Genomic DNA, 27,669 nt, shown 5'->3' on the forward strand with positions numbered 1-27,669 from the left:
TTGTATTAGGACTTTCACTGGGATATAGAGGAGGCTATGAAGCAACTTATAGAATTTTACGCTAAATATAAATAAACTGCGAGTCGCTTGATGTCGTCAGTCAAGCTGATTGGGGGTCGACCAACACTGCGCTTCCTAGTGTGGGGTCGCATTTCAGCACCTTGTGCCTTAACGTCCATCTGCTCTACGAACTATGAGCTCCGCCGCCGACCATTGCAACTTCAGCTTCGCGAGTACTTGAGCTAGGTCGGTGATTTTGGTTCTTCTGCGGATCTCCTCACGCAGAGGTACTCTGAGCATATCTCGTTCCATCGCCCGCTGTGTGACTCTGAGCCTTCTTATGAGATCCATAGTTAAAGACCAATCGCTATCAGGTTGGTGACTATCAGGTGGTTAATGATAATGATGAGGACCGATCTTAATGATTATTGAGAATTTCATTAAAGAAAAATCCCTCAATAATTCCAGGAACTCATGATCCAAAGCTAACCGTTGGTGGTTGAACCAATAAGGCATAGTACTTAACTATTTACCTAGATAAGTATTAGCTAGTTGATATCCGTGACACAAAAAATATTTTTAAAGCTAAACAAGGTCGTAACCCACTCCAAGTGTAGTAGCTATTGTCCAAATTGATAATATATTCAAAACAAATAATGATGTCATTTCATCGCGTGTTTTTTACATTATTATGTATTATAATATTTTATACATTTACTTGAAATATCGATACTACAGTTATGATATTCTTATAATGTCTTCAAATATTTTACCGAATTCTCTCTGAATGTTTGGTTCCACAATCTTTATACGCATTGCAATATTGACATACAGCTTCCGTTTTCCCTACCACTTACAATGAATGAATGAACGAATCTTTAAATCAAGAGTGAATAGTCTTCTAGGAAAGCTCGTTCCATCATACACTACATCATCGCTTACCACCCGGTGACATTGCAATTAGGTGGTATATTATATCCTTAAATTAAAAATTAAGTTTAAAAACTATAACCCGACCACTTTAAATAGGCTCTAAAAAGGACGACGATATTTCAGATAGACATAGAGAATTGCATAGGTACAAAAATGGTCATGGTAGAGCCGTGGTCGCACCCATTGTTTACATAGCACCTATCCTATGTTTAAAATGGAGGTATTCCTGGCATGTAAGTATACTATATAAGTAGGTGCGAACCTGGCTCTATGCTCTACCATGACCATTTTTGTATAAACTCAGTATATAACCTTTGTCACTCGGGCCATTAATAAGAATCTTTTGACACATTTTTTTTAGTTAAACGCTACGGTAGAACATACAAACGTACATACATAGACTTGCCAAAAGTCATTCACTTCCTTTCACACTTCCTTTGCCGCAGTTTGGTTAAAAATAATAACAGGCACATTCCTAGCTAAACTAAAGAAATTTAAAATATCAGACAAATGAGGCATCAACCGATTTCTTAAAAAACATTAGACACCAACTTTATAACTTTATAAGGGTATAGAATTACTATCTATGCCCGGAGTCACTAAAATTATCGCGTATATTGCCTAATATTATATAGCCTATAGCTTTTATTCTCCTGCCTTTTGATAATAATTGAGCCTTCCACAGAACATAGATTAACTACCAAGATTTTTTAAAATTAAACCTTGCCTGTTTTTTTTTGGACTAGTGATTGACTCAAACAAACATTACAGACTCTTCAGTTCTTTAATATTTTATATAGATTAACAATAATTTATCTCAAACCCTGACGGGGGGTGGGGCAAAAACAAGGCTTTGCGCGAGATAGATAGATGTGGTACAATTGAAAATACCAGGATATCTTAGTGTTTTAATTTTATTTAAAACTCTAAAGCCTTAAGTTATCTAGTAATAAAAGATATTCGTACCGGAGTTAAAAAGTCGACTCACTTTTGACTGAGAAAATTACTACTATTGAAAATTTCAGACAATTTTTTGTGGACATTGTATACAAGGCAAATCCAATATTTAAAATTAACAAATGCTTGCGTTTCTAAATACGGTTTGATTGTCGAGATGGATTGGAAAGTCGTTTTATGTTGACCAGAAGAATCCGAGTCTTTGTTACTGTAGTACCTACATAATAGATTAGGCACGACTTAGAGTTGTTCTTTGACGTCTATCGAACAGTTATTCTTGTCGGTTCAAAGAGTTTAACTATTAATATTGTTGGTAGTTTGAAAAAGAAACTGTTATTGTCGGGCCATTTGTACATTTACTATAGAATGTTTTTTTTTAAAGACAGTATTAGAAAGGCGAATTCCAGTTTATACCCAGTTATTAGATTTATTGGACTCTTAAAGTTAATCGCTCATTGCAGCATTAAGAGCTGCACGAAGCTATTGTTTTTAAAATGCTAATAATACCGTTAATAAAAGCAGATGGTCAGCTGTTTTGGTTGTCTTATTAATACTACCTTTATCAGCAACTAGCGGACGCCCGCGACTTCGTTCGCCCTTAGACCTCTAATCTGTAATTTTTCCAATATTGCATTTATGATAAGTATATATATATATATATATATATATATATATATATATATATATATAATATTTTTGCTATATAATATTTTTGAATATCGTACTTGCAAATATTTAAATTTGATTATTTTAAGTCAAATGATTTCTATTATTATTAACAGTTATATCAGTATCGTATCGGAGTAGGTGATCGGATGTACCTAATTTCTTATCATAAGTTGCGTTTTCTACTGTAGGCACTCCAGTCTCTTATGTCTCTCGGTCATCATCATCATTACTAACAACCCTTATTTGGCTCACTGTTGAGGACGAGTCTCCTCTCAGAATGTGAGGGGTAAGGCAAATAGTCCACAATGGCGCAATGCAGATTCCCAGACTTTACACACGTTAAGAATTAAGAAAATTGACAGGTATGCCGGTTTCCTCACGATGTTATTCCGTTACTATTTGAGACACGTTATATATAATTGCCTAAAATGCACATAACTGAAAAGTTGGAGGTCCATACGCCTCTTAAATCTATGATGATGATGATTTTTTTTAAAAAGCAACTGGTGAGTTTCTTGCCGGTTTCTTCTCAGAAGAACCTGCCTTCCGAACCGGTGGTAGAATCTTTACAAATAGTCAACTGACGTATCAAAAGTGCTTGTAAACTAAGCCTACTTGAAATAAATGAATTTTGAATTGAATTCTATAAAACTTTAATTGACTAATATATAAAGCTGAAGAGTATATTTGATTAAACGCGCTAATCTCAGGAACTACTGGTACGATTTGAAAAATTCTTACAGTGTTAGATAGCTCATTTATCGAGGAAGGCTATAGGCTATATTTTATCCCCGTATTCCTATAAACGGGAACCACGTGGGTAAAACCGCGCGGCGTCTGCTAGTAGTTATCTATAATGACGTTCCTGCGGTGTTGCTGTGACATCACGGCAGCGGTATAATTAGATCGCGCTAGATATGCACTACCGCGTCCTTGTAGGTGATGTCACACTGTCACAACAAACAAAGATCGTGTGTCGGACAATAGGGAGCCCTGCCTACGTCATCTGGGTGCGCCAGATGTACTCACATTACCCATTAAATTGTGATGAGCTCAATCATCAATATCAAGGGCGAATATAGTTTAGTTAATTGGACGCTAAATTACTCTATCGTCAATAGCTTTGCTAATGTCCTTTTATCCCACGCCTCCTCCCTCTTGTCTCTTACGTCAGCTATTCACCATCAAGTTTCCCGTCAAGTTTGCAGCGCGTTTAGGGATGTCGGCAGTGAAAAAAAGTATCGAATTATGGTTATGAATATGGTTTTGATATTTTTTTAGCTAACATAGTTTCACATCCTTAAGCGTACTCCATTCTCTTGATGGCAAACTTGAACGTGTGTGGCTACATCATCATCATCATTATCGACCCATATTCGGCTCACTGCTGAGCTCGAGTCTCCTCTCAGAATGAGAGGGGTTAGGCCAATAGTCCACCACGCTGGCCCTATGCGGATTGGCAGACTTCACACACGCAGAGAATTGAGAAAATTCTCTGGTATGCAGATTTCCTCACGATGTTTTCCTTCACCGTTTTCACTCGTGATATGCACACAACTGAAAAGTTGGAGGTGCATGCCCTGGACCAGATTCGAACTCACGCCCTCTGGAATCGGAGGCAGAGATATAATCCACTGGGCTATCACGGCTTGTGGCTACATATTATCTACATAAAATATGTAAATAAATTTTAAGTTTGAATTTATGGAGTTTTTCCCGGCTTTAAGTCCTTATTCTGATCTTATTTGACATTTTACTTCAAGAAAAACTCTCAGTAGCCACTAAATTGGATCACAATTGGGAAGTTTAAATTCCTTTGCCTCGAAAGACACGAAGTCGTTGGACTAGATAATTATGACTAACATCTGATAATGGTCGTTACAAAGTCGAAGCATCACCGAAAGCTCGCTTACTCACAAGAGCAGTGCGGTGGATATACTTTTAGACTAGCGGACGCCCGCGACTTCGTCTGTGTGGAAATCAATGTAACTTTCAACCCCTATTTCACCACTTTAGGGGTTGGATTAAAAAAAATCCTAAATCACATTACATTTCGTAATGTTTTTCATAATTTATGCACAAAAAACCTCAAATCGGGGTTCCGGTTTTACGGGACTTAAATAGAGGTTGAAATTTTTTATGAGTCTGTAAAAAATATTTTCTCGTCTTTACTTTCATTTGTTTTATTTTGTTTCTTTTTGCTTTTATTTTCCTTTCCTTTACTTTTCATTTTTCTTTTCTTGCCTTTTTTTTAAGTATAATATCTACTCCCTTAATCTTTTAAAAAATGGTCACATACAATGAACGTTTACATATTACGAGTAAGTAGGTAGGTACATTGATTTTTTCGCGCAGGCGTCCGTTAGTAAATTAATATTCTACTCCGAGAACAACTTCTTAATTTGAACTGCATCCCAGGTCTCGAGGGTATAGAGTAGCTATGAGTAGGTACATAAGTGAAGGCAGTATACAAACAATAAATACTTAAGTGCTCTGTACTGCCTTTATTACGCCGAAAATATAAAATGGGAACGTCAACGTCGTAGGCAGGTAATAAAGAACGAGGCAGGACAACTGAAGTGACTGCCGGGCTGACGGAAATGACCTTTCGAATTGGGACGATCTCGGTCAAATCGGGTTGATACAACGCTAAATTTTAATGAACTAAGCTAACAAAGCGTTTCATTCAAAACGCGAATTGTTTAGAACGAATCAAGTGTAATATCAGCTATAGATAGTTCTGGGTCACAGCGTTGCGAATTAGAGAATATTATATCCGCGATGAAATGGGTGGATTTGAGACCGTGATGGAAATAATATTGACGTTGAAAAGCGTTGAGCTTCATGCCAGCTTTTCAGTAGAATCAACATTGCGAACCGGCGATAGATTCATTACCTGCCGACACGCTTTCGACTATTCAAAAGAGCTTGTAACGGACATTTTAATTAACTCAAGTTATATATAATTTTATATTTCCTTTTATTTTGTCTTTTTAATATTATTGTTTTAGTTGGTGTAAATAATTGTACATTTTGAAATAAAAATTACTTAAGTTTATATTGAAAACTAGCGAACGAACGCTACTTCGTGTGATAAAATATAGTCTATGACACTAACGTGGTTTCGTAGTAGTAAAAGAGTTTTCAAAATCGGTTTAGTACATTTGGAAATTACCTCCTTTTGGATATAGATAACGACAATTTTAGATTTCAAACAGTAGGTACTATGTACAAACCGTGCATCTACGAAGTAAATCACGATCTTTAGAAATTCATAAAAGCGCGAACGAGTGACCTTTGACCTTGAATAACTTACGGCGAGAGATTTTATGAGACTTGACACAACTTTTAGAAAACCTAAATGAAGGTAAAAACTTACTTAGGTAAAATCATTATCTATACTAATATTATAAAGCGAAAGAGTTTGTTTGTTTGTTTGTTTGAACGCGCTAATCTCAGGAACTACTGGTCCGATTTGAAAAATTCTTTCAGTGTTAGATAGCCCATTTATTGAGGAAGGCTATAGGCTATATTTTATCCCCGTATTCTTACGGGAACGGGAACCACGCGGGTGAAACCGCGTGGCGTCAGCTAGTAGTAATATATCCGGCATAAGAAATATATCCTCATCTGATATTTATTTATTAGGGATAAAAAACAAATGATAGAAAATATTCACATTGATAAATTGCAATTAAGTTGTAGTAAAATTTTTAATTTTTATTATTATATTTATATTATTTTTATAACATTTATAACATTGACATTATAAATTATATTTATAACATTGACAGATTGGTCATAAGTTGGAAAGTGATTACAATTTTTGTTCTCATTGCCTAATTGGTTAATTAATAAAAATCGTAGGTACACTAGTTAGATGAATATACCCAACTCGTAATGTCAGACAATGACGATCATGTAATCTCACATGCCTGCAGCGCTAACGGTTGGACAGCCGATAAAACTGATCGTGTATTGGTCGCGATGTGCATGACTTAATGCCGTTAAATTGATATATTGTATAAGTAATTATAATAGGCAGTACACAGTGAAACCAACTGTAGTATGTGTTGCATTATGGTTAGGCTTATTTTCAATATGTATCCTACTAATATTATAAACGCAAAAGTTTGTGTGTATGGATGTTTGTTTGTATGTTTGTTTCTCTTTAAAGCCGCAACTACTGAACCGATTTGGCTAAAATTTGGAATGGAAATAGATTTTAAATACCTTTGTAAAATGGTGGTAAACAAAAAAAAAATAAACGTTGGCTGAGTTTGTCGTGGGCTCTTCTCGGACCAAGGCGCGTTTGGAACCCTCGTAACTTTAATTTTAAGTTTTCGTCTATTATTACCACCATTAGATGAAATTAAATTTTGACATATACCTGACATTTCAAAAGTGCTTGTAAACTAAGCCTAATTGAAATAAATTAATTTAAAATTTTGAATTTTTTGATTTTACTGTGGACTAACGCATAGGCTACATTTCAACACGGAAAAACCATGGTTCCCGAGGGATTTGTAAAAAACTAAAACGCGGGGGAAGTTGCGGGCGTCCGCTTGTGAATAAATAAAAAAAAAACAGATGAGAGTATCTATTTTTAATGCCTGATCTTAGACTATAATAAGACGGGAGTGTTATACTTGTTTTTGCAGCGTAGCTCAGAACGCCATAGTTGGAAGTTGCATCGGTTGCATAACGTACGTACTAAAACGATAACAGAAGAGTAATTGCGCTGCGGCACGCTTCGTTACCGTGTCCAGGTCGCATTTTTTATTATTAGTGTACCATCGGACACCTGCGACCTTGTCCACGTTGAATAAGTTTCTTTTTCAAATAATAATCTCTATAATCTAACAGAAAGAAACAAAGCTTTATAATTTATAACTATACAAGCTATTTTTTTATTCTTTACAAGTTAGCCCTTGTCTACCATCTCACCTGATGGTAAGTACCTGCTTCATCACTTACCATCAGGTGAGATTTTGAAGGCGGTACGTCTTTGTCGGTAGGGTGGTAACTAACCACGGCCGAAGCTTCCCACCAGCCAGACCAGGACCAATTAAGAAAATCTCAATCAACCCAGCCGGGGATCAAACCCAGGACCGCCGTTTTGTAAATCCACTGCGCATACCACTGCGCCACGGAGGCCGTCAAATATGTTTGCCTAGAATTTTTCCGACATTTCTAACAATTACTAACATATTTAAACAATCGTTGAGATGCGATAGCTTACCTCTGCCTTCGATTCAGAATTGGCGTTGGTTCGAACCGGCCTGGGGCATGCATCCCCAACTTTTCAGTTAGATGAATTTTAAGAAATTATATATCACGCGTCTCAAACGGTGAAGGAATAACATCCTGAGGAAACCTGCATACCTAAGAATTTGTTTAGTCTGCTAATCCGCATTGGAACAGCGTGGTGGACTATCAGCCTAGCTCCAATCATTCTGAGAGGAGACTCGTGCTCAACTGTGATCCGAATATGGGTTGTAAACGATGAACAGAAAAGCCATGCCTCCTCCTTACGTACTACCACTACGCTGCTCAAATGCAGGTTAACAGGCTTGTAGACCTGAATATATGATTTTATTGATTGAAATAAGAAGACAAAGAAGAAGAATTGATTGTAGTCAAGGGTTAACTTGTAAAGAATTAAAAAAAACACCATTATCTCTGGACTTTACGACAGACGTGCTATTAACAAAATGATCCCACTTGAGGTACCGAACCGAAAAAGTAAAGAAATTAGAGTAAGTTGGTAGAATATAGCAGTATCCGAGTGAAGATTGCAATCTGATATGAGACGCGAGTCGCGTCGTTACCATTTCAGTCCGTCGCTTTACGAACGTGGGAAAGATAGAAGCTGTTCCGATTCGATAAGCTTCGCTTTGCCTCTATGCAGCGCTGCATTCAATTACGTAAGTGAAACAGTTAAACTCAAAACGGGTAGCGGTGTTTTAACAAGCTTTTTTAAGTCCACTCTTTAATTTATTAAGACTTTCGATTGAGTTTTTTATTGAAAGTACAGATTGAAACGATAAAAGTTTGCAAAGTTGGTCAATAATCATGTGTAAAAGGAAAAGATTGTGTGGCTAGACTTTCCTCGTTTTATAATAGCTGAAAGTTTGTCAGCTTAAGGTCATAGCACACAAATCAACTCTGAAAGAAATTGGTACCGCATTCACTCGAACCGTCCAGTATTAGGTGGTATTAATTTCTGCTACGCACACTAAACGGAATCGTTACATAATTGACTCGCTTCGGGGCGAGCTTTCGGGTTCGCGCACACGATTCTCTCTCACTACACTCACTTGTGCTTACGGCTCGCCGTCCGCGCTTACGTTTCCCCGCACCCATGCACGTCTCTCTCACCCCTCCCGCGGTTCGCTTTACGCCTTTTAGCCGTCAACCTGGGGTCGGCGAATTGTAAGCGTGGCGTTACCTAGCCGTAGTAGCCGAGACGGTTTGTTGTCGGCCAAATGGCGCAAGGTGAGAGAACAAGCGTGCACAGACAACACTAAAAGCTAACGCTTGTGAGCGTGCACGGGGCATGAACGGGTACGTAACGTAAGCGTGCGGACGGCGAGCCGTAAGCGCAGAGACAGCGAGTCGAGTGCGCGGTTTTCGAGTTGGTATGTGCGCTATGAGCTTTACGCCGGTACGGTAGGCGATTTTGAATCAAGATGAGTTTTTTACGGCAGATCCTTAATTGGTCAAATAGAAACTTATTCATTTAACTGTATTTTGAGAAATCATGCGTTGTTTAGGTGACAGTGTTTTATAATTACGATGTGTTTGCCGTACTTACAATCTAAAGCGTTAGCCGACTTTCACTCGTTGAGTATCATATTCTCTTCCCTTCTTCAAATTTCAATTTTTCAAATAAAGTTGTCCCCAAAAATGTACCATGAACCGAATGTTATATAAGATTGTTACAAACAATTAACCTTATATTTGTCGACTGATTAGATTAGATTTAGATAAGTATATTTTTTTCAAGTTATCCCACTATAGGCCAGGCTTCCCTCATTATTTTATCCCCCATCGGGTTTTTCTTTTGCTAGTCGGCGGGGTTACAGTGACATATTATAGTATTTAACGTGCTCTCGAGGAGGTTAAAATTAACATTAAGTTATACGAAATAACAATAACTACGATAGTGACGAAGAAAAACGAGGTGTAAAACCACCAACTTTCCCACACTGGGCTAAGGATATATCTTGGAAGAAAGAAAAGTTCGGTATGTCATACAACTCGAACACCGCATACCGATAGGGTTGCCAGATCGCAGACACCTGGCAACTCTACATACCGAAGACGTAGCCGCATTTGCAAGCATATATAGGTCTCATAAGTAGCAAATATTCGTTCGTTATCAACCCATATTCGGCTCACTGGAGAGCTCGAGTGTCCTCTCATAATGAGAGGGGTTAGGCCAAAAGTCCACCAAGCTGGCCCAATGCGGATTGGCAGACTTCACACATGCAGAGATTAAGAAAATTCTCTGGTATGCAGGTTTCCTCACGATGTTTTCCTTCACTGTTTGAGACACGTGATACTTAATTTCTTAAAATGCATAGAACTGAAAAGTTGGAGATGCATCTTCTTCTTCTTCTTCTTTCTTCTGGGCCGTTTCCGCACTTAGCCAAGTGTTTGGCCGTTGTGCGTGGGTCCCTTGGTGTAGGTTCCCGCTGGATTTATTCCATCCAGCCGAGCTCGCTCCAGAAGCTTAGCAGGCCGCCCAGGTCGCCGATAGCCTCATGGAGTGTCGCTGAGGAGCCAATGTAGGTTGCTCGTTGTTCCGTTACGCCTCTGCAACTGAGCATAACGTGTAGCGGTGTCTCGTCCTCCTCCATGCAGGCTCTGCACAGAGGACTGTCGGTCAAACCTAGAATTGAAAGGTGTTTGTTTAGCGGGCAGTGACCTGTTATTAGGCCAACTACTGTTCTCAGCTTGTCTCGTGTGAGGTTCATAAGTTTCTTTGTTATCCTTGGGTCGAGGCCTGGGAGTGCCTCTTTTGTATGTCTACATGTGGTTATGCTGTCCCATAGTTCGGCGTGGGTTCTGATGGTTTGTTTGTGCAACCATGTTTTGTATTCACTGAATGGTATGGGTACTATTGGTTCGGGCCCTACTACCTTCAGTGTCGTGGCGCGACGCGCCAGTTCATCAGCCGCTTCATTACCTAAGATTCCGCTGTGTCCCTTTATCCATCTTAATGTAACTAAGTTATTTGTTGCAAGTTTTGTTAGGGCCTTGTGACAGTCTAGCAGTAGTTTTGACGTAGTCGAGTGTTTTGCCAGTGCTTTTAGTACTGCTTGACTGTCGCTAAGTATATTAATGTTAAAATTTGTTACCTGTCTGTTGGTCACGGCAACAGCCGCAGTTGTGATGCCGACGCATTCTGCCTGGAAGACTGAGTTGTGCTTACCAAGCGCTTGTGCAATCCGTATGTTGAGGTCTTGGCAGTAGACTCCTGCTCCAGTACCTGTGTCAGTCTTCGACCCATCCGTGTACACATCTAGGGCGTCAGGGTTTGTGTAGTAGTCACCGGCCTCCTCAGTGTTGATTTTGTAGGGTTTGTCCATCACAAATTGTTTCTGTGTTTTATCGCATATCCACTCCATACTTGGGTTCATTTGTATTCCCTCTTTTAAGATGTTAGTGTGGGCTGTGTTTGTTTGTTTCCACAACCCGCATGTTTTTAGTCTAAGGGCTGTAAGCGTTGCTTCCTCTTTTATGTGGAGGTGTAATGGTGGGATTCCTGCCCGTTATGGATAGCAGTGCTTGTCTTTGGAATTTTTGAAGTTCCTGTTGTGTTGTTGTTTGGAGCACTTTTGGCCACCAGACTATAGAAGCATATGTCACTGAGCTTCTTACGACTGTAAGGTATAGCCACTTCATTATGTGCGGTTTTAGTCCCCATGTTTTACCTATCATGCGTTTGCACTGACATAGGATGATTGTAGATTTTTGAATTTTCGTTTCAATATGTTTTTTCCAGTTTAACTGTTGATCTAGTGTTACCCCTAAGTATTTTACTTCTGTGGTTAGCTTTAGGGTTACTTTGAATAAAGTCGGTGTTTTTGGAATGTTTGGTTTTCTTTTGTGTGTGAACAGAATGAGTTCTGTTTTTCTGGGGTTAACAGATAGTTCGTTGAGTGTACACCATCTATCTGCTTGAGTGCATCTTGCATTATTCCACTAAGGGTGTTTTCATGTTTTCCTCCTATAAGTATTGTTAGGTCGTCGGCATACCCTATTGTTAGGAAGCCTTTGTTGTTCAGTTTGCTGATTAGTTCATTTACCACCAAGTTCCATAGTAGTGGTGAGAGTACACCTCCTTGAGGGCATCCTCTGGCAGCGATGGCTTGGATTTTTCCATTTATGTTTATTTGTATCGCCCTGAGTGATAAGAGGGCGTTTATCCATTTTCTTATTGTTGAAGGTACATTATGTCGTTCAAGGGATTTTTCTATGCTTTTGAACGTGGTTTTATCGAAGGCCCCTTCTATGTCTATAAAGGCTCCTAGTGTTGATAATTTATTTTCCATGTTGTGTTCTATTTTGTTGACCACTGAGTGTAGGGCTGTTTCTGTGGATTTGCTGGTACTGTAAGCATGTTGGTTCGGGTGTAGAGGGGTATTACTTAGTACCCCATCCCGTAGGAACCTGTCTACTAACCTTTCCAGGGTTTTTAGTAAGAAGGATGTTAGGCTGATTGGTCTGAAAGCTTTCGGATCAGTGTAATCTGATTTACCTGGTTTTGGTAGGAGGAGATGCATGCCCCGGACCGGATTCGAACCCACACCCTCCGGAATCGGAGGCAGAGGTCATATCCACTAGGCTATCACGTCTCTAGCATATACTCGTAGTTGCATATTTTAGTCGAACGATATGAGGTATTTTTTAAATATTTCTATAGACAAAATTTCATGCATTTCACTTTTTCTAGATGTAATGATGGATTCAATTTTTCGCATTAATTTTTTACAAGCATATTATTAACCTGAATTATTATGGTTATGTGTTGCAAATTAATTTTGAATGACATTGCAATATTATGTAGATTGCAATCTAATGTTGATATGACTGTTGTGGGGGGGAAAGCGCTACCCTTTTAGAAGATCTTTTAATGTTCTGTTCCTTACATAGCTTCGTGTCTTTCTTTCTGATCGGGGTATTCTCATTATCACCTTTTGGTCGTTTCGATACACAAGACGGGCAAATCCAATTCAAATATGGTTCCAGTACAGCGATACTAGACTGTCCTGTCGCCAATAAACATGCGTTATGATAACGTTTATTGCATTTCGCGCAACATACAAAGTCTTCGTCTTCTTTCGCGTTGTTGCAACAGTCCCATTGAATCGGCATACTTAGATTGATAAAACTGTAACAGGTCCAATTATCGATTTTCACACGGACACAGTCACGGGCGTCGGCTAGTCTTAGTTATATCGTCGAATATCATGGAAGTACCTAAAGGTAACTGTAGTTAATAAACACCAGCTCGCTGCCCCGTCTGCGTTTGCGTACAAATACATATAAATGTGAAAGTGTCTATCTGTCTGTCTGTTTGTTCCGTCTTTCCGTCCGTCCGTCCGTCTTCCACGGCAAAATGGAGTAACGAATTGACGTGATTTTTTAAGTGGAGATAAAATGGGAGGTGGAATTTTGTATAGAACATTTGTAGGGTAGGGCAGGGTAGTGGTAAGGTAGGAGTAGATTAGGTAGGGAAGACGCGTAAACAAGTCAAAGCGAAGCTTGACCGGGCACATCAAGGGAGTCGCAGGGATTCGCTGGATGCAGGTGTCTCAGTATCGTGATGTTTGGAAGTCCCTAGTATGTCCTGCAGTGGACGTCCATCGACTGACATGATGAAATTCTCATTTCAATAGTTTGATATTTGATGTTCGACCAATTTGAATCCTTGCAAAATGTGCTTTTAAAATCAATTCGCAAATTGTAAACAAATGCAGACGTCACATTGGTTCGCGTGATAACATTTATATGTACGTTTGTAGGTATTGTTTACATGTAGTTTATCCGTATTTCACGGCATGCGAGCTTCTTTTAACATTCCATTTAATGTGCACAAGGTCAATGTTATTTTTGATTCACATAAACCAAATTGCATTAGTTTTCTCGTAGAAAATCAAAACATTCCAGTCCAGTCACTCAAGCAAAATAAAGAGGTCAACCTCGAAATGAGAGATAATAAGACCTTCATTTTGGTGTTCAAAAAGTTGTCTCAAAAGTCTCATAAAATCTCGTGTCTGCACAGTGAGTTATTCAAGTTTAAAGGTCGTAAAAATCAGTTATTCGCGATTTTCTCGGTGTCTATTACTTCAATGATGTAAACAATCTATATTTCTATAACATTATAAAAAGGTACACGTTACCTTTTTATAATGTTATAGAAATATAGAAAATATAGAAATATAGAAATATAGAAATTGTGGTGCAGAGGTAATCTTTGTATCTAGGAATTGAACCGATTTTCAATTTTATTTTACTACTATACTATGTGCGTTATAGCATGGTGCGGGTGACAGTTGCCTTATGACGTCCATAATACCTATAGTATGTAGACTCGAGCTCAGCAGTGAGCCGAATATGGGTTTATAACAACGTCGACACGTATTAAGCACGCCAACAAAGTTGTAAAGTAGACAAAAAGCTGTATTCTATTCCGATGATTGGTTACGGAACCATAGACTGCGCGTGGTACGATGCACACTTGGTCGGCTTTACATTTACTTGTATAAATACACGTGTTCGCCAGTGCAAGCGCCACAATAATTTTTGTCTGTAGATTCGAAAGTTTGACAAATGTATTACAATATCAACGATCTCTTTAAAATAGAAAGTCGATTGATATTTTCAATTATTTCAATTCTTTTATTTTTGTAAATCAATTTCTCAAGATTATTAATTAAACAGCTATTCGTCATAACGTTGGTTAGGCACTTACAAACACGTGAAGTGAAACACTGGTTTCGTAAGTCCTAACTGATTCAATCATAAACTTATAAAATCTTACCACAAGCTCTTAAATCCGAAGTGATTCCATAATGTTTTCGACATTTCGTTAAGCTTATCGCAGGATTGTTTTGTATAGCGATTTTAGACATCAACCATTTCATTCACTCAAATCGTACGACTTACTAAGGTAACATTACTTACGCCCTTAAATAATATGGACAGATATCATGAGGGTTTTGCAAAAAAGTTATTGTAAGCCCCAGGATTTGTAAAAAAAAATAATAAACCTGGGGGAGACGATGCGGTCTTCCTTTACTTCTGTTTTTATATCTAGGACACTAATACGCAGGACTACTGGTTCCAAATGAAACGTTTTCGAGTGTTAATATTTAGCTGTATAAGCATTGTTTTGAACTTGCCAGTGGCGTAACGTAAAGTGTAGCAGGGCTGACCCTAAGTGTTGTAGTTACATCCCTGCACTTACCTAATAAGCCGTAGTATTATCGCCGCGTTGCAACGACGCCGCCGCTTTTAAATATACATATTTTTAATAAATAGTGTAGGAAATAGTAGTCTGAGACGGATATGACGTCGCTCGATCTCGTGTTGGCTTCAGTGTGCTCGTGACGTTCGAGCCATCCACATCTCTTGTTGTGTAATTCTTTATGAGTTATTTGGGATAGGCGGGGAGAGTGACTTGAGTGGAAAATAGCTAGCTAGTGTTAGCTAGCTGTCAAAGGTGCCTTTAACCCTACACACAACGTTCACAAGTGCGTGACTTCACTCAAGGTCATTTTCTACCATTCTAGAGTCTTATTTTGATTACAGTTTGATTTGTTAATTAAGCTGTCCTGACAAATGTTGTGAATCATAACCTTTGTTCGACATTAGTTTTTTTTTTTGTAATCACTGAGTCTGCTTAAAGTAGATACCCTAAAACCCGATGTCAATTTTAGTTAAAATTGTAAAGCACGTGGAAGGAATCGGGTATTCTCTGTTGCCGATTGCATCCGCTGTTCACGATTTTCATGAATACGTGAGCGAGGCTTTCCTCCTTTCCCCTATTATCGACCGGCACATCGCTTGTGTCTGGCAGCAACATTACGTACAAAACCGAAACTCAATTTCAGTCACCGCCCGCTCCCAGGGTTTCGTATAGTCAAACATTTTGTTCAAACTTCACATGTTTAACATCGCTAAACAATATTTACATGGTACATATTATTCCCTTTACTGAAGTTAAAGTCCAACTTAGGTAATGTATGATTAGGGCATGTACCTATTCTTAGCCCTCATTCGCACGAGAGTTTTTTAACGGACGTTAAAAATACAACATATGAATTCCCAAGTATATGTTCATACGAAACTTTTTTTCGAGCAGTGTTGCATTTAAAATTTTGGTCGTTGGAAATAGTTCACGTCCGTTTTAAAAACTCTCGTGAGAATAGGGCTAACGCTTTATCTATGTTATATGGGTCAGATTGTACGTTACCATCGTCAAACGTTTGTATTAAGGTGCTTCTCGGACTGCAGGAGCGGCTTGGCCAGGGCTTGGTCATTGTTTGGTCATTTAGCCATACAATTCAGTTTAAAAAGCTTTATCGATTAACCTTGTTAGAATTAAAGGCGGTCCTCCACCTATTCAATAGTCTCTATTGCTCACATACCATGTGATTATTTTCCAGAGACAGACGCCAATCGACCTGATAGTGACGGATCTTTATAATTAAATATACAAATATCAAAGAACAATATTATTACAAACATGGTCTGTTGGTTGTTGAAAGAAGTTATGTAACTTCAAGTTGGTATTCGATTAAGCTCTCGCACATAACTTTGCTAGTTAACTTTTCTTCGCTGTCATCACATTGCATCGGTGCCTAAAGATAGCGTTAATGGTAGGCGTCCACATATCCGCATCGTAAGTATTGGACGCATCGGAACGGATCGCAACGGATTTTAACAATACGCCCGGATATACAATAACGCGTAACTAGAGAGTAACATGTAGATAAGATACAATAAGAAACAAAGAAAATTTTATACTATAGATCGGTTACGTCCCTACAAAATCACCGCAAAAAGTGATCCCAATAATAGGCTACAACACTGAGCGCACACATGCACAATTTTGTCTTTAATTCCATTATATATTCATGTATATATAGTTTTTACACTTCCTGAACACACAACTCGACATTGTAGACAAAATTTGTTTAAATAACGTTCGTTGTTGACCACAACTAACATTAAGTTGACTATAAATTTCCTCTTTAGAGCGCCTCATTTTCCATGTGCTAGTAACATATCTAACAGTATTTAATATCATTGATAAGAAACCTAAAGTGACATCGCTATTTTCCGGGTCGCCATTTCAGTACCTTAGACACCTTCATCAACTCTTCGAACTAAGGTGACAATAAGTATAATATGAATCTACAGTTGTCATTAAAACAAGAATTATATTTAGACTGCCGCCTACGCGGGAAACCTATGCGAGGTTTGTGTTGGCGCCAAATCTTTCGCACGCGTCATATTTATGCCATTACTCAGTATACGTTTGTAAGATTCAGTAGTAAAGTCAGTCAACCTGAAATTTACACCCATATTTTGAAAAACATTACTATGAGACACGGTAACTACATCAGTATGTTTACAGTAGGTTCCAGCTATTGATTAATCGTGTGTCTAAAAATACTTGGCATGTTAGCTTCTACAACCCCTTCATACTAGCATATAAAGCATCATGTACCTACATTCGCAAATGGATTGGTTTTCATCTTACCAAGGAGAATTAATAATTGTATGTAATCACTATACCGGACGCCCGCGGCTTAGTCCAAAACATAGTCGTATCCATATGGTAGTATTGATTACCATATAATCTTACCAAACCGACTTCAATCCTAAAACGCTGTCGTACATTTTGTGACGTCACTAATACACTTGATGTACGTCATACGTCAAAATAATTGATAACTAATATTATCAAACGCTCCGTTTGGTATAGGATTTGTTAAAGTGACATCATGAAACTGATAAAATATAAATCATCATTGATTATATATATATATATATATATATTATACAGCGTTTTTGCTCGTATTGTCAAAAAAATATTTAAAAATTAAAATTTTCATGTAATCACGTCTCAAAAAATTTCAATTTTTTTTCAATATTGTAGAACGATAATGAACAATTTAAGACCATTAAAAAAAGCGTCAACTAGCCTATTTCTTCATACATGCAACCGGAGCTCGCAAAAGGAACGCCAATTAAATGTATTGTATTTACTAAATTTTGTTAATTCTTTTATTTATTTTATCATGGTCGTAGAAAAAGTATTGTATGCCACTGCACGTAATTAGCCATTGTAGTCATGGCCCTTATTACATGAGAGTGGCTTATATAACTATTCCCGTTGTTGACACAATTTTCACTGATACTCCGCTCCTACTATTATTCATACTACACCAAAATATAGTGTCGTCCAGCCCCAGAGTGTCGTCCAGCCCCAGAGTGTCGTCCAGCCCCAGAAGGGGGAGAGTGAGTATCAAGGGACAAGGAGCGAAAAGAGAAAACAACTTGTAGGGAGTCAAGAAGGCGTCCCGGGAACACGCAAAGAGCAAGTACCGGGTTCGCCCTCCCTCGATTCGGCCCAAATTACCGAGAGGTTGAAAGGGCCATGGGAGGTGGTGGGTTGTCCCTACACCAAAATATAATTTTTCAACTCGTACCAGTAGTTCTTGGGATTAGCGCGTTTAACTAAAAACAAACAAACAAATATACAAACAAATAAGCAATCTCATCAGATTTGTTTAGAAATACTTTAAAAGCATCAGAATGTTGTTAAAATGTTGTAGGTATCTCGTTTTTGGCTGAGTCATATTCATTGATAAACCTGAGTAGAAACAGATCTGCCATTCATCTATTTAAAGACAGCCCCATATACCGCTCCGTTTATTGGCTGGGCTATAGGTACCTACCTGAAGTTTGTCATAGCCACACGAGGTTTTATTCAGTGGCGGGTACTCAATAAATGCTAAAATGCACTGCATACCCTAGGACTCTTTACAAATCTGTATTGGTGAAGGAATTTTCCGTTTTATACAATTTATACGTACAGTGCCTACCCTAGTTACAAACCCTGTGCACGCAATTGGTGTGATACCACAGAAGTATACCGTATAATCGTAGACAGAGAAGGTATTATCCTAAACAGAGATAGTATTATACTCAGACTTCTTCAATATAGTTTCGCCTTCCTTTTCGCTTTCATGTAATCGGGTAAAATTGTTATCAAAATGAACTGAATACCATTGAAGGCGAACAAAATAGTGGAATATTATAGAAACCGTTGCAGCTGACTAAGTATTTAATACAAAACATATTAATTAATAAAATAATCTTATTCAATAATCAGGGATCAAATGTCAGATGTAAATTTCAATAAACATTGGACATTATACGCATCTAGACATCAGGATCTAGGTCTTTTAACATAGATATTAACAAAGGTCAACGTGATATAAAACTACAAGTTACAAAACAAACGATAATTATGAATAACTAGCAACGTCTGTGACTCCGTCCGCGTGGAATTTCTTTCAAGGCTGATGTTTGATTATTTGTTTGTTTGGACGTACTAACCTCAGGAACTACTGATTACAACTGAAAAGTATTTATTTGTTAGGTAGTTCATTCATCAAGGTTATATCATGTTTAATACTACAGCCAATAGGAACGGAGCATCAATAAAGAATGTAGGAAAAAAAGTCCTTTTGAGAGCTTCTTTGCGTGAGCTGCGTGAATGGTTAAAGTTACGCAAAAATTATGAATGACGGATATTTTCCCTTGTAAGCCTTCATTCGCACGAGAGTATTTTAAACGAACGTTAAAAAATCGTTCAAATACAACAAATGCTTCCCCAAGTATACACGCGAAAGCGTTTTTAAAACACGGCGTTTTTATCGAGCAGTATTACATTTTCAATTTTGGGCGTTGGAAATAGAACATAATGTAATTTCATACTGTACGACACGCCAATGCATCGCTTTTAATTTAACTCTCATACGAATGAAGCCTAAGGCGAGCGTAGTACGAAGTTCAATGAAGGTCTATTTCCAACGCCCAAACTTGAAAATGCAACACTGCTTGAAAAAAAGCGTCGTTTAAAAAAGTTGTCGTTGAACATATTCTTGGAAAAGCGTTTGTTGTATTTGAACGCGTTTTTAACGTCCGTTAAAAACTCTCGTGCGAATGAGGGCTAAAAGTTTTAAAAAGGTCACGAACTAAGTCGCGGTCGTCCGCTAGTGTATACATAAGAGTATCTGCACCAAAGCCGGCTTTACATTGTTGCGCCGAGGTCGCGCGACCCATGTGACTTAGGTCACTTGTTGTTATTGTTTCATAATTAACTCTCGGCTATTGGTCTAAGATCCGGCATTAGAAAAATGTCCCCTCATCTGTTATTTATTAGTAATTAGCGGACACCCGCGACTTTGACCGCGTGGAATTCAGTTTTTCACAAATCTCGCGGAAACCATGGATTTTTCTCCCTCTGAATCGAAGGCAGTGGTCATATGCTCTATGCTATCATGTCTCTAATAGCGATTTATAGTAGGTATAATTCATTTCACCTTGACAAAGGCAGTGCTAGAACATTCTTTAATTGAATCAATGGAACGCATCCGTTTGATTTAATATGCCGGAATAATTAAAAACAAAAACAATACTTTTTGTACTTCTCATGCTCCATAACATAATTATAATTAATTAATGCGTCTCTTCGACATCTACTTGGAAAATGATTAAATAAGTAGGTTAGGTATACATTTGTAAGAATCTACATTGACGGCTGATGATATTCGGGTCAAGTGTCCCTCATTATGGTGAATTTAATTTGACTGAAACAAGCATATTATTATCTACGTACGATAAATACATATTACATAGTTTCCGTGGCACAGTTTTTGTAAATTGTTACCAAACTCCTCCGAAACGACTAGACCGATTTTTCAACCGACTTCAAAAAAAGGAGGAGTTTCTCATTTCGACGCGTATGTTTTTTTAATGTTTGTTACCTCATACCTTCGTCATTTAATAACCAATTTCATACCCCTTTCGGTTTCTAAACAACATCGTACCGGACCGCTAAATCGCTTGGCGGTACGTCTTTACCGGTAGGGTGGTAACTAGCCCCCTCCGAAGCCTCCTACCAGCGAGACCTGGACCAATTAAGAAAACCACAATCGGCCCAGCCGGGGATCGAACCCAGGACCGTCTTGTAAATCCACTGCGCTTTGCACTGCGCCACGGAGGCCGTCAAAACATCGACATCTGTCTGTGACAACATGTGGCCCACAACTCGTGTTGAAAAGCTGAAGTGTGAGCGGGGCACACGCTAGTTTGGAAATCCCAACGGACGTTGGGGTCCCAAGGAGCTGAAATGATGACCCCTCACCTAAAAGCACAATGTAGTCCCCACTAGGCGGCCCAAGGTCATTTAACGGTTGCAGAAAGCCGCTGTATGCTGGTGCGGCTCAAGACTTGTACATATGTTTCCTGGGCTCAAGATACTTCCCAATTCTAGACTCATCATCATCATCATTATCAACCCATATTCGGCTCACTGTTGAGATCGAGTTTCCTCTCAAAATGAGAGAGGTTAGGCTAATAGTCCACCACGCTGGCCCAATACGGATTGGCAAACTTCACACACGCAGAGAATTATGAAAATTCTCTGGTATGCAGGTTTCCTCACGATGTTTTTCCTTCGCTGTCTTGAGACACGTGATATTTAATTTCTTAAAATGCACACAACTCCAACACTGAGAAAGTTGGAAGTGCATGCCCCCGACCGGATTTGAACCCACACCCTCCGGAATCGGATGCAGAGGTCATATCCACTGGACTATCACGGCTCAAAATTATGGACTGCTATTTAGAAATTAACTGGCTCGATAGGTAGGACTGGCCCTAAGGACCGTTAAAATCTATACTAATATTATAGAGATGAAGAGTTTGTTTGTTTGTTTGCTTGAACGCGTAAATCTCAGGAAGTATTTCTACGGAAACGGGAACGCGGGTGAAACCGCGCGGCATTAGCTAGTATATTAATATTCGGAATGATGAATTTCTTTTTTATTCTCTACAAATTAGCCCTCGACTACAACCTCACCTAATGGTAAGTGATTATACTAACTAAGATGGAAGCGGGATATGTTAGCTTGGATGAAAATCCACATCCTTTTCGTTACACACGACATCGTATTTGGCGGTACATCTTTGCCAGTAGGGTGGTAACTAGCCACGCCCGAAGTCTCCCACCAGCCAAACAAATTCAAAAATACTGTAATCAAGAAGTTATCAACATTTTATATCCAGGAACTCATGTTCTGTTACTAAACAGGTTGACCTCAGGACTTGTGAGGCAGTTCCCTTCAGATGTATGTAGTACTGAAATAATTATATCTGTTTAAGCCACTACTTATATTAAAAATAGCTACGGCCTGGTTTCTCTTTTGAAAGGTTTCGCTTTCGCATTGTTGATGCCCTTACATTTAGTGTTATTCGATGCCATAGGTAGATACGAGGAGAAACAGTGATTTTTATTAACCGACTTCAAAAAGGAGCAGGTTCTCATGTTCATATCAGCCGATGGACGTCCACTGCAGGACATAGGCCTTTTTAGGGACTTCCAAATATCACGATACTGAGCCACCTGCGAATCCTCAAGTTGATCGGTATGTTTTTCAATGACAAGTTATACATTTACTGCGATCTCACCACGTTAAGTGACGATGAAGTCCAAAGAAGCGTGGCTAATGCTAGCCACACACCATCCGATAAGCCCACATGCATGCAGCGCCAACGGCTTGAAATCCGATAAAACTGATCGTGTGTTGGTTGCTATGTGAATTACATCATGCAGATCGCGATCACCACACGATCAGTTTTATCGGATGTCAAGCCGTTAACGCTGCAGGCATGTGGGCTATCGGATGGTTTATGATTAGCGTTTTAAACAAAGGAAATGGTCCATTTCAGGTCCACTCTTGTACTATTAAAATTTAAAAAAATACAAGGATTTTATTAAAATTTAACTTATATCAAGATGGCGCTCTTATAGCAACTATGAAATGACAATTGACAGCAAACGTCTAATCGATTACTGCTTTGAAAACGTCATCTATCCGCCATTATTACCCTTAATAGTGTTGCATTTCTTGGGAGATAATGAATATTATTTCGAAAGAATTAAAGTAAATTCCTAGATTTGTATAATCAAAAATAGTTAAAACAAATATCTTCTTTTATTAACCGACTTCCAAAAAGGAGGAGGTTCTACCTCCCAGGTTGTGGTCCCATTTTTTTCATGTCAGGATCTGATGATGGCATCCTGGAGAAATCGAGGAGAACTTTCGAAAATCGTAGGGATGGCTAGTGCGTTTGTTAATGTTTCCATAAGGTATCTTAAACCACAACAATTTTATGAAGCTCTGGAGTTGGTCTGATGATGAAGCCGAAAAACAGACGATGGAACTCGTCAACGATTTACAGCAGGTACCTTTTGTTTGGGCTAGATTTATTTGTATTGATGAGAACTTTCCACCTAGATGGGTTGTGACCGTATTGAGGGTCTGATGATGAAGACGAAGGACAGTTAAGAGAACTCTTCAACGGTTCCCAGTAGCTACCTTGTGTTTGGACTTGATAAATTTGTATTGATGAGAACTTTCCACCTAGATGGGTTGTGACTGTATTAGGGGTCTGGTGACGAAGATGAAGGAAAGTTAAGGGAACTCCTCGACGGTTCACAGTAGCTACCTTTGTTGGGACTTTATGAATTTGTATTGCTGAGAACTTTCCACCTAGATGGGTTGTGACTGAATTAAGGGTCTGGTATTGAAGACGAAGGACAATGAAGAGAACTTCTCGAAGGTTATTAGTATCAGTTTTGTTACACTCAGTAGGTGTGCTAACACTAAAAATTAAAAAATAAAAATTTTAATAAAAAAAATCATGTGTCATGTTTTAATTAAAGCCGTTTCTGAAAGAACCACAGAAATTTTGTAATTTAAACGGCTTAAATTAAAACATCACTGGCTTGGCACCGCCTTCAAATTGATCAGAAGGTAGCACATAGGTAAGATGTTATTTTTTGCTTTTTAGTTTAGGCTAATTTTTGAGTTGGAAGTCGGTTGAATTTTTTTATTAAAATTTTTTGCACTAGGGTACAATGACTGATCCTAGGCTCCATACAATTTTGGACCATCTCCTTTCAAATAAACATTGCTTTCACTGGACACTGTATTTCTGTAATTAATTTTAGCAACACGCGCCTATTCTTCCCTACCTTTTCAAAACGCCAGCAAAACAAAATGCCAACATAAAATTGAGCCATTAAAATTAATTAGATCATGCAAAGAGGTCAAGAATTCGATTCCTGTTGTCCGCATCACCAAATTGGTATGTAATTATGTATTTAGAGCTAGTTAAATGGTTCTTGTGCCAGTAAAAATTGTCTACTTTAAAAGATAGGGTATTTCCATCTCGCATAAACAGATGTACTAGAATTATCCCTCTACACTACAGCCTTTCTTGATGAATACTGTTTACCAACAAATAAATTAGAAATGAAGGTAGAAAACGCATGACATTTCATAACTTATTTATTTTAAATTATGTGTGGTTTGTTTATAAAATGTTATATAAAATATATTAACCATATCTAATTGTTCTATGCTTATTAATAAAATTTATTTTCATTATTTTTAGAACATGTTAACTATAACTATTATTAGATGTATGTGACTGGTGATTTATACCATCATTTTAAATTTGTTTGTAGACAAACAGACATCAAGAAAGGCTGAAGTATAGACTTTTTGTTTTATCGAATAAATTTTTACATACAGAAGATTTCAAAGAATCAAAACATGTATGCTACTTAAAACAAGCAATTTTTATGTGTACTAAGTATATACCTATTGCAAAGTTCGAAAAGCTCAAATCTGAGAGGTTCCAACTCAACCCGTGCTCAAATCTCGTAAAAAAATGTTATCGACTTCTTATTATTTTTTTCGTATGGTCTGTTATTTTTCATAATTAAAGTTTGGCAGTATTGTAAAATTTTATATAGTTAAGCTTGATCCACTCTATTACCTAAACACTTTTTGCTTGTAATAATAATAATGAAAGCCTTTATTATTACTTTACATTTAAATTTAGAACTTAAATACTATACCTACAATATAAGAAATTAGATATCACGTGTCTCAAACGATGAAGGAAAACATCGTGAGGACACCTGCGTGTGTGAAGTCTGCCAATCCGCATTGGGCCAGCGTGGTGGACTATTGGCCTAACCCCTCTCATTCTAAGACGAAACTCGAGCTCAGCAGTGAGCCGCGAATATGGGTTGATAATGATGACCTATGCATAGGCGACATTATCGCTAAGAAGCGGTCTCTCCCAGGCAACCTATAAATATTCTGATATATCAAAAATTTGTCTTATCATTTTTTTTTGTTTAAGAATAAAATAATATATCATATTCAAAAATAAACACTCTTTAAAAACACGGACATAACATTTATAGACCAAATACTATAAGACTATACTTGGGTACTACAAATCATCTAGAATTCCAGACTCAAACGCAAATAGCTAATCAGCATGACCTTAATTTTTAGCTGAAAACTACTCCGATGTTGACCTAACTGCGGCACTATACTTCTATATATGTATATATCTAAACAACGTAGGTACTTATTAGTATACCTACTTCGAATTGACTACCGTACCATTTCACTAGATAGTATTATATAGTAGATAGATAGTATTACAATCTATTACCAACAAGTAGGGACTTCGACTCATTCAAGGTTGTTTTTTATTAATATTACTATTTCATGACATGTAGTCAAGTATATCATCTTTATCAGCCTATAACATCCTTCAAGGCTAGGCCTCCCTCCTCATAAGAGAGGGTATACGTCGCTTAGAAACACCACATTCCAATTGGGTTGTTGGCGTACTTAGGGTGGTAAATTACTTCTATTTATTTTATAGTCATACTGGACTAGTGATAATAAATCAAAGCCACAAGTTTCAAAATATAACAAAAATATTATATGCTATTTAGTATTTGAGTCGTTGATCTAGTTCTAGATAGGACATTAGGTTAAGACCTTGAGCTTTTAATATGTGTAAATGTTGACTAAATGTTAAGGCCGTACGAGTAAAGGTTATACCCTAATCCAATCGTAACCGCGCCGTCAACCAGGTGTCGACTGGGTTATGGCAAGTTCCAGTGCCAGAATATTTATAACTAGCCGACGTCGCGTGGTTTCACTCGCATAGTTCCATTCCCGTGAGAATCATCATCAACATCGGTATTCAACCCATATTCGGCCCACCGCTGAGCTCGAGTCTCCTCTCAGAATGAGAGAGGTTAAGTCAATAGTCCACCACGCTGGCCCAATGCGGACTGGCAGACTTCACACACGCAGAGAATTAAGAAAATTCTCTGGTATGCAGGTTTCCTCACGATGTTTTTCCTTCACAGTTTGAGACATGTGATATTTAATTTCTTGAAATGTAGATAACTGAAAAGTTGGAGGAGCATGCCCCGGACCGGATTCGAACCCATAACCTCCGGAATCGGAGGCAGAGGTCATATCCACTGGGCTATCACGGCGCTCTACAAATCAGGGGACAAAATATAGCCTATGACACAAATTGTGGTAAAAGAATTTTCAAAATCAGTTCAATAGATCCAGATATTACCCCGTACAATACCGTAAACTTTACATCTTTCTAATATTAACAGAGATGAATGAAAATACGGGGATAGAATAAACCCTACTTCACATGGTGAAGTTGCAGCTTTCGTTGATAGAATTTTTAAAATCAGTTGAGTATCATGCGAGTTTATTGATCAGACAGACAGACAGTTGCGGTGAAGGACTTTGTTCTATATTATAGCAGACAGGCGTTATTTATTATCGTCTTAAGTAGATGGTTATCATACTTTATCAATGAACTGACTTACGTTTTTATCTTTCAGATCTGGATATAGTACGACGGGGAGATAAATCACACGTTTATTGAGCGAGAAAAAAAGGAATATTTGGACAATGTAATCACGGTTAAATGTGAAAACTAGTGTTGGAAGTTTGAGTTATCCGACTTGGTACAAGAGGCAGCCATGCTGTCTTACATGGTGCCTGTTGAAGAGAAGCCTCCACCAGTTCCGGGGAAAGGTCGACTTGCGTTGGAACTAGTTGCAAGCCCGGGTAGCCCGGAGTCCACGGCCCGACGGACTCGCACCAACATATCGAAGGACTCCTCTACTTGCTCCTTCGCCAGCGACCTGACGTTGTCCTCGTCGACACCAACTGGAGCGCACGACAAACCGAAACACAAGCTCCTGAGCAACGGCAGCAAACACACTTCTTTGAAAAGGTAAGTCTTCAATCAATTATCAGTGGCGTGCACAACGTTTTTGAGTCATCGTTATCAACCCAGATTCGGCTCAGAATAAGAGGGATTAGGCCAATAGTCCACCACGCTGGCCCAATGCAGATTGGCAGACTCCACACACGCAGAAAATTAACATTATCTGGTATGCAGGTTTCCTCACGATGTTTTTCCTTTACTGTTTTTGACACATGATATTTAATTTCTTAAAATGCACACAACTGAAAAGTTGGAGGTGCATGCCCCGGACCGGATTCGAACCCACACCCTCCGGAATCGGAGGCAGAGGTCATATCCACTGGGCTATCACGGCTCTCAGGTTCGGTATCAGGTTTTTGAGTATAGGTGATGAAATTATTCTATAAGCCGATCTAGTGTGATCTTACCAAATTGGCTTGGCAGGGGGAACAACACGAGTGGTGCCAGCGTGGTGGACTATTCTCCTAACCCCTTTCATTTTTGACGGCCTCCGTGGCGCAGTGGTATGCGCGGTGGATTTACAAGACGGAGGTCTTGGGTTCGATCCCCGGCTGGGCCGATTGAGGTTTTCTTAATTGGTCCAGGTCTGGCTGGTGGGAGGCCTCGGCCGAGGCTAGTTACCACCCTACCGACAAAGACGTACCGCCA

The 27,669-nt window shown here is 38.5% G+C and overlaps 2 protein-coding genes and 1 long non-coding RNA gene across 3 annotated transcripts in view; 1 reads left to right on the plus strand and 2 right to left on the minus strand.

The window, feature by feature from the left end:
• LOC112056054 (uncharacterized) overlaps positions 1-27,669 on the plus strand; it is a 75,229-nt gene that overhangs the window by 13,270 nt on the left and 34,290 nt on the right. Inside the window, exon 2 of the mRNA XM_024096394.2 lies at positions 26,630-27,027. Within this exon, the coding sequence (XP_023952162.1) occupies positions 26,771-27,027 (257 nt within the window). The 5' untranslated portion in view covers positions 26,630-26,770. The remainder of the gene's footprint in view (positions 1-26,629; positions 27,028-27,669) is intronic.
• LOC128199733 (uncharacterized) lies at positions 10,161-11,195 on the minus strand. The gene is made up of 2 exons (XM_052890729.1): positions 11,000-11,195; positions 10,161-10,456 (listed from the first exon to the last, which is right to left on the minus strand). Exons 1-2 carry the CDS (start codon positions 11,193-11,195, stop codon positions 10,266-10,268), a joined length of 387 nt encoding a protein of 128 aa, XP_052746689.1. The 3' UTR covers positions 10,161-10,265.
• On the minus strand, positions 23,205-23,503 carry LOC128199702 (uncharacterized). The gene is made up of 2 exons (XR_008252277.1): positions 23,430-23,503; positions 23,205-23,300 (listed from the first exon to the last, which is right to left on the minus strand). It is a non-coding gene; the product is annotated as an uncharacterized LOC128199702 (long non-coding RNA).

The sequence above is a fragment of the Bicyclus anynana genome, chromosome Z (assembly GCF_947172395.1).
Source record: "Bicyclus anynana chromosome Z, ilBicAnyn1.1, whole genome shotgun sequence".
NCBI lineage: Eukaryota > Metazoa > Arthropoda > Insecta > Lepidoptera > Nymphalidae > Bicyclus > Bicyclus anynana.

Coding starts and splice junctions, on each gene's coding strand:
- LOC128199733 (XM_052890729.1), bottom strand. CDS start 11,195: ATGGAGTGGATATGCGATAAAACACAGAAACAATTTGTGATGGACAAA. Junction 10,457..10,999: donor ACGGATTGCACAAGCGCTTG/GTAAGCACAACT, acceptor TTTCAATTCTAG/GTTTGACCGACAGTCCTCTG.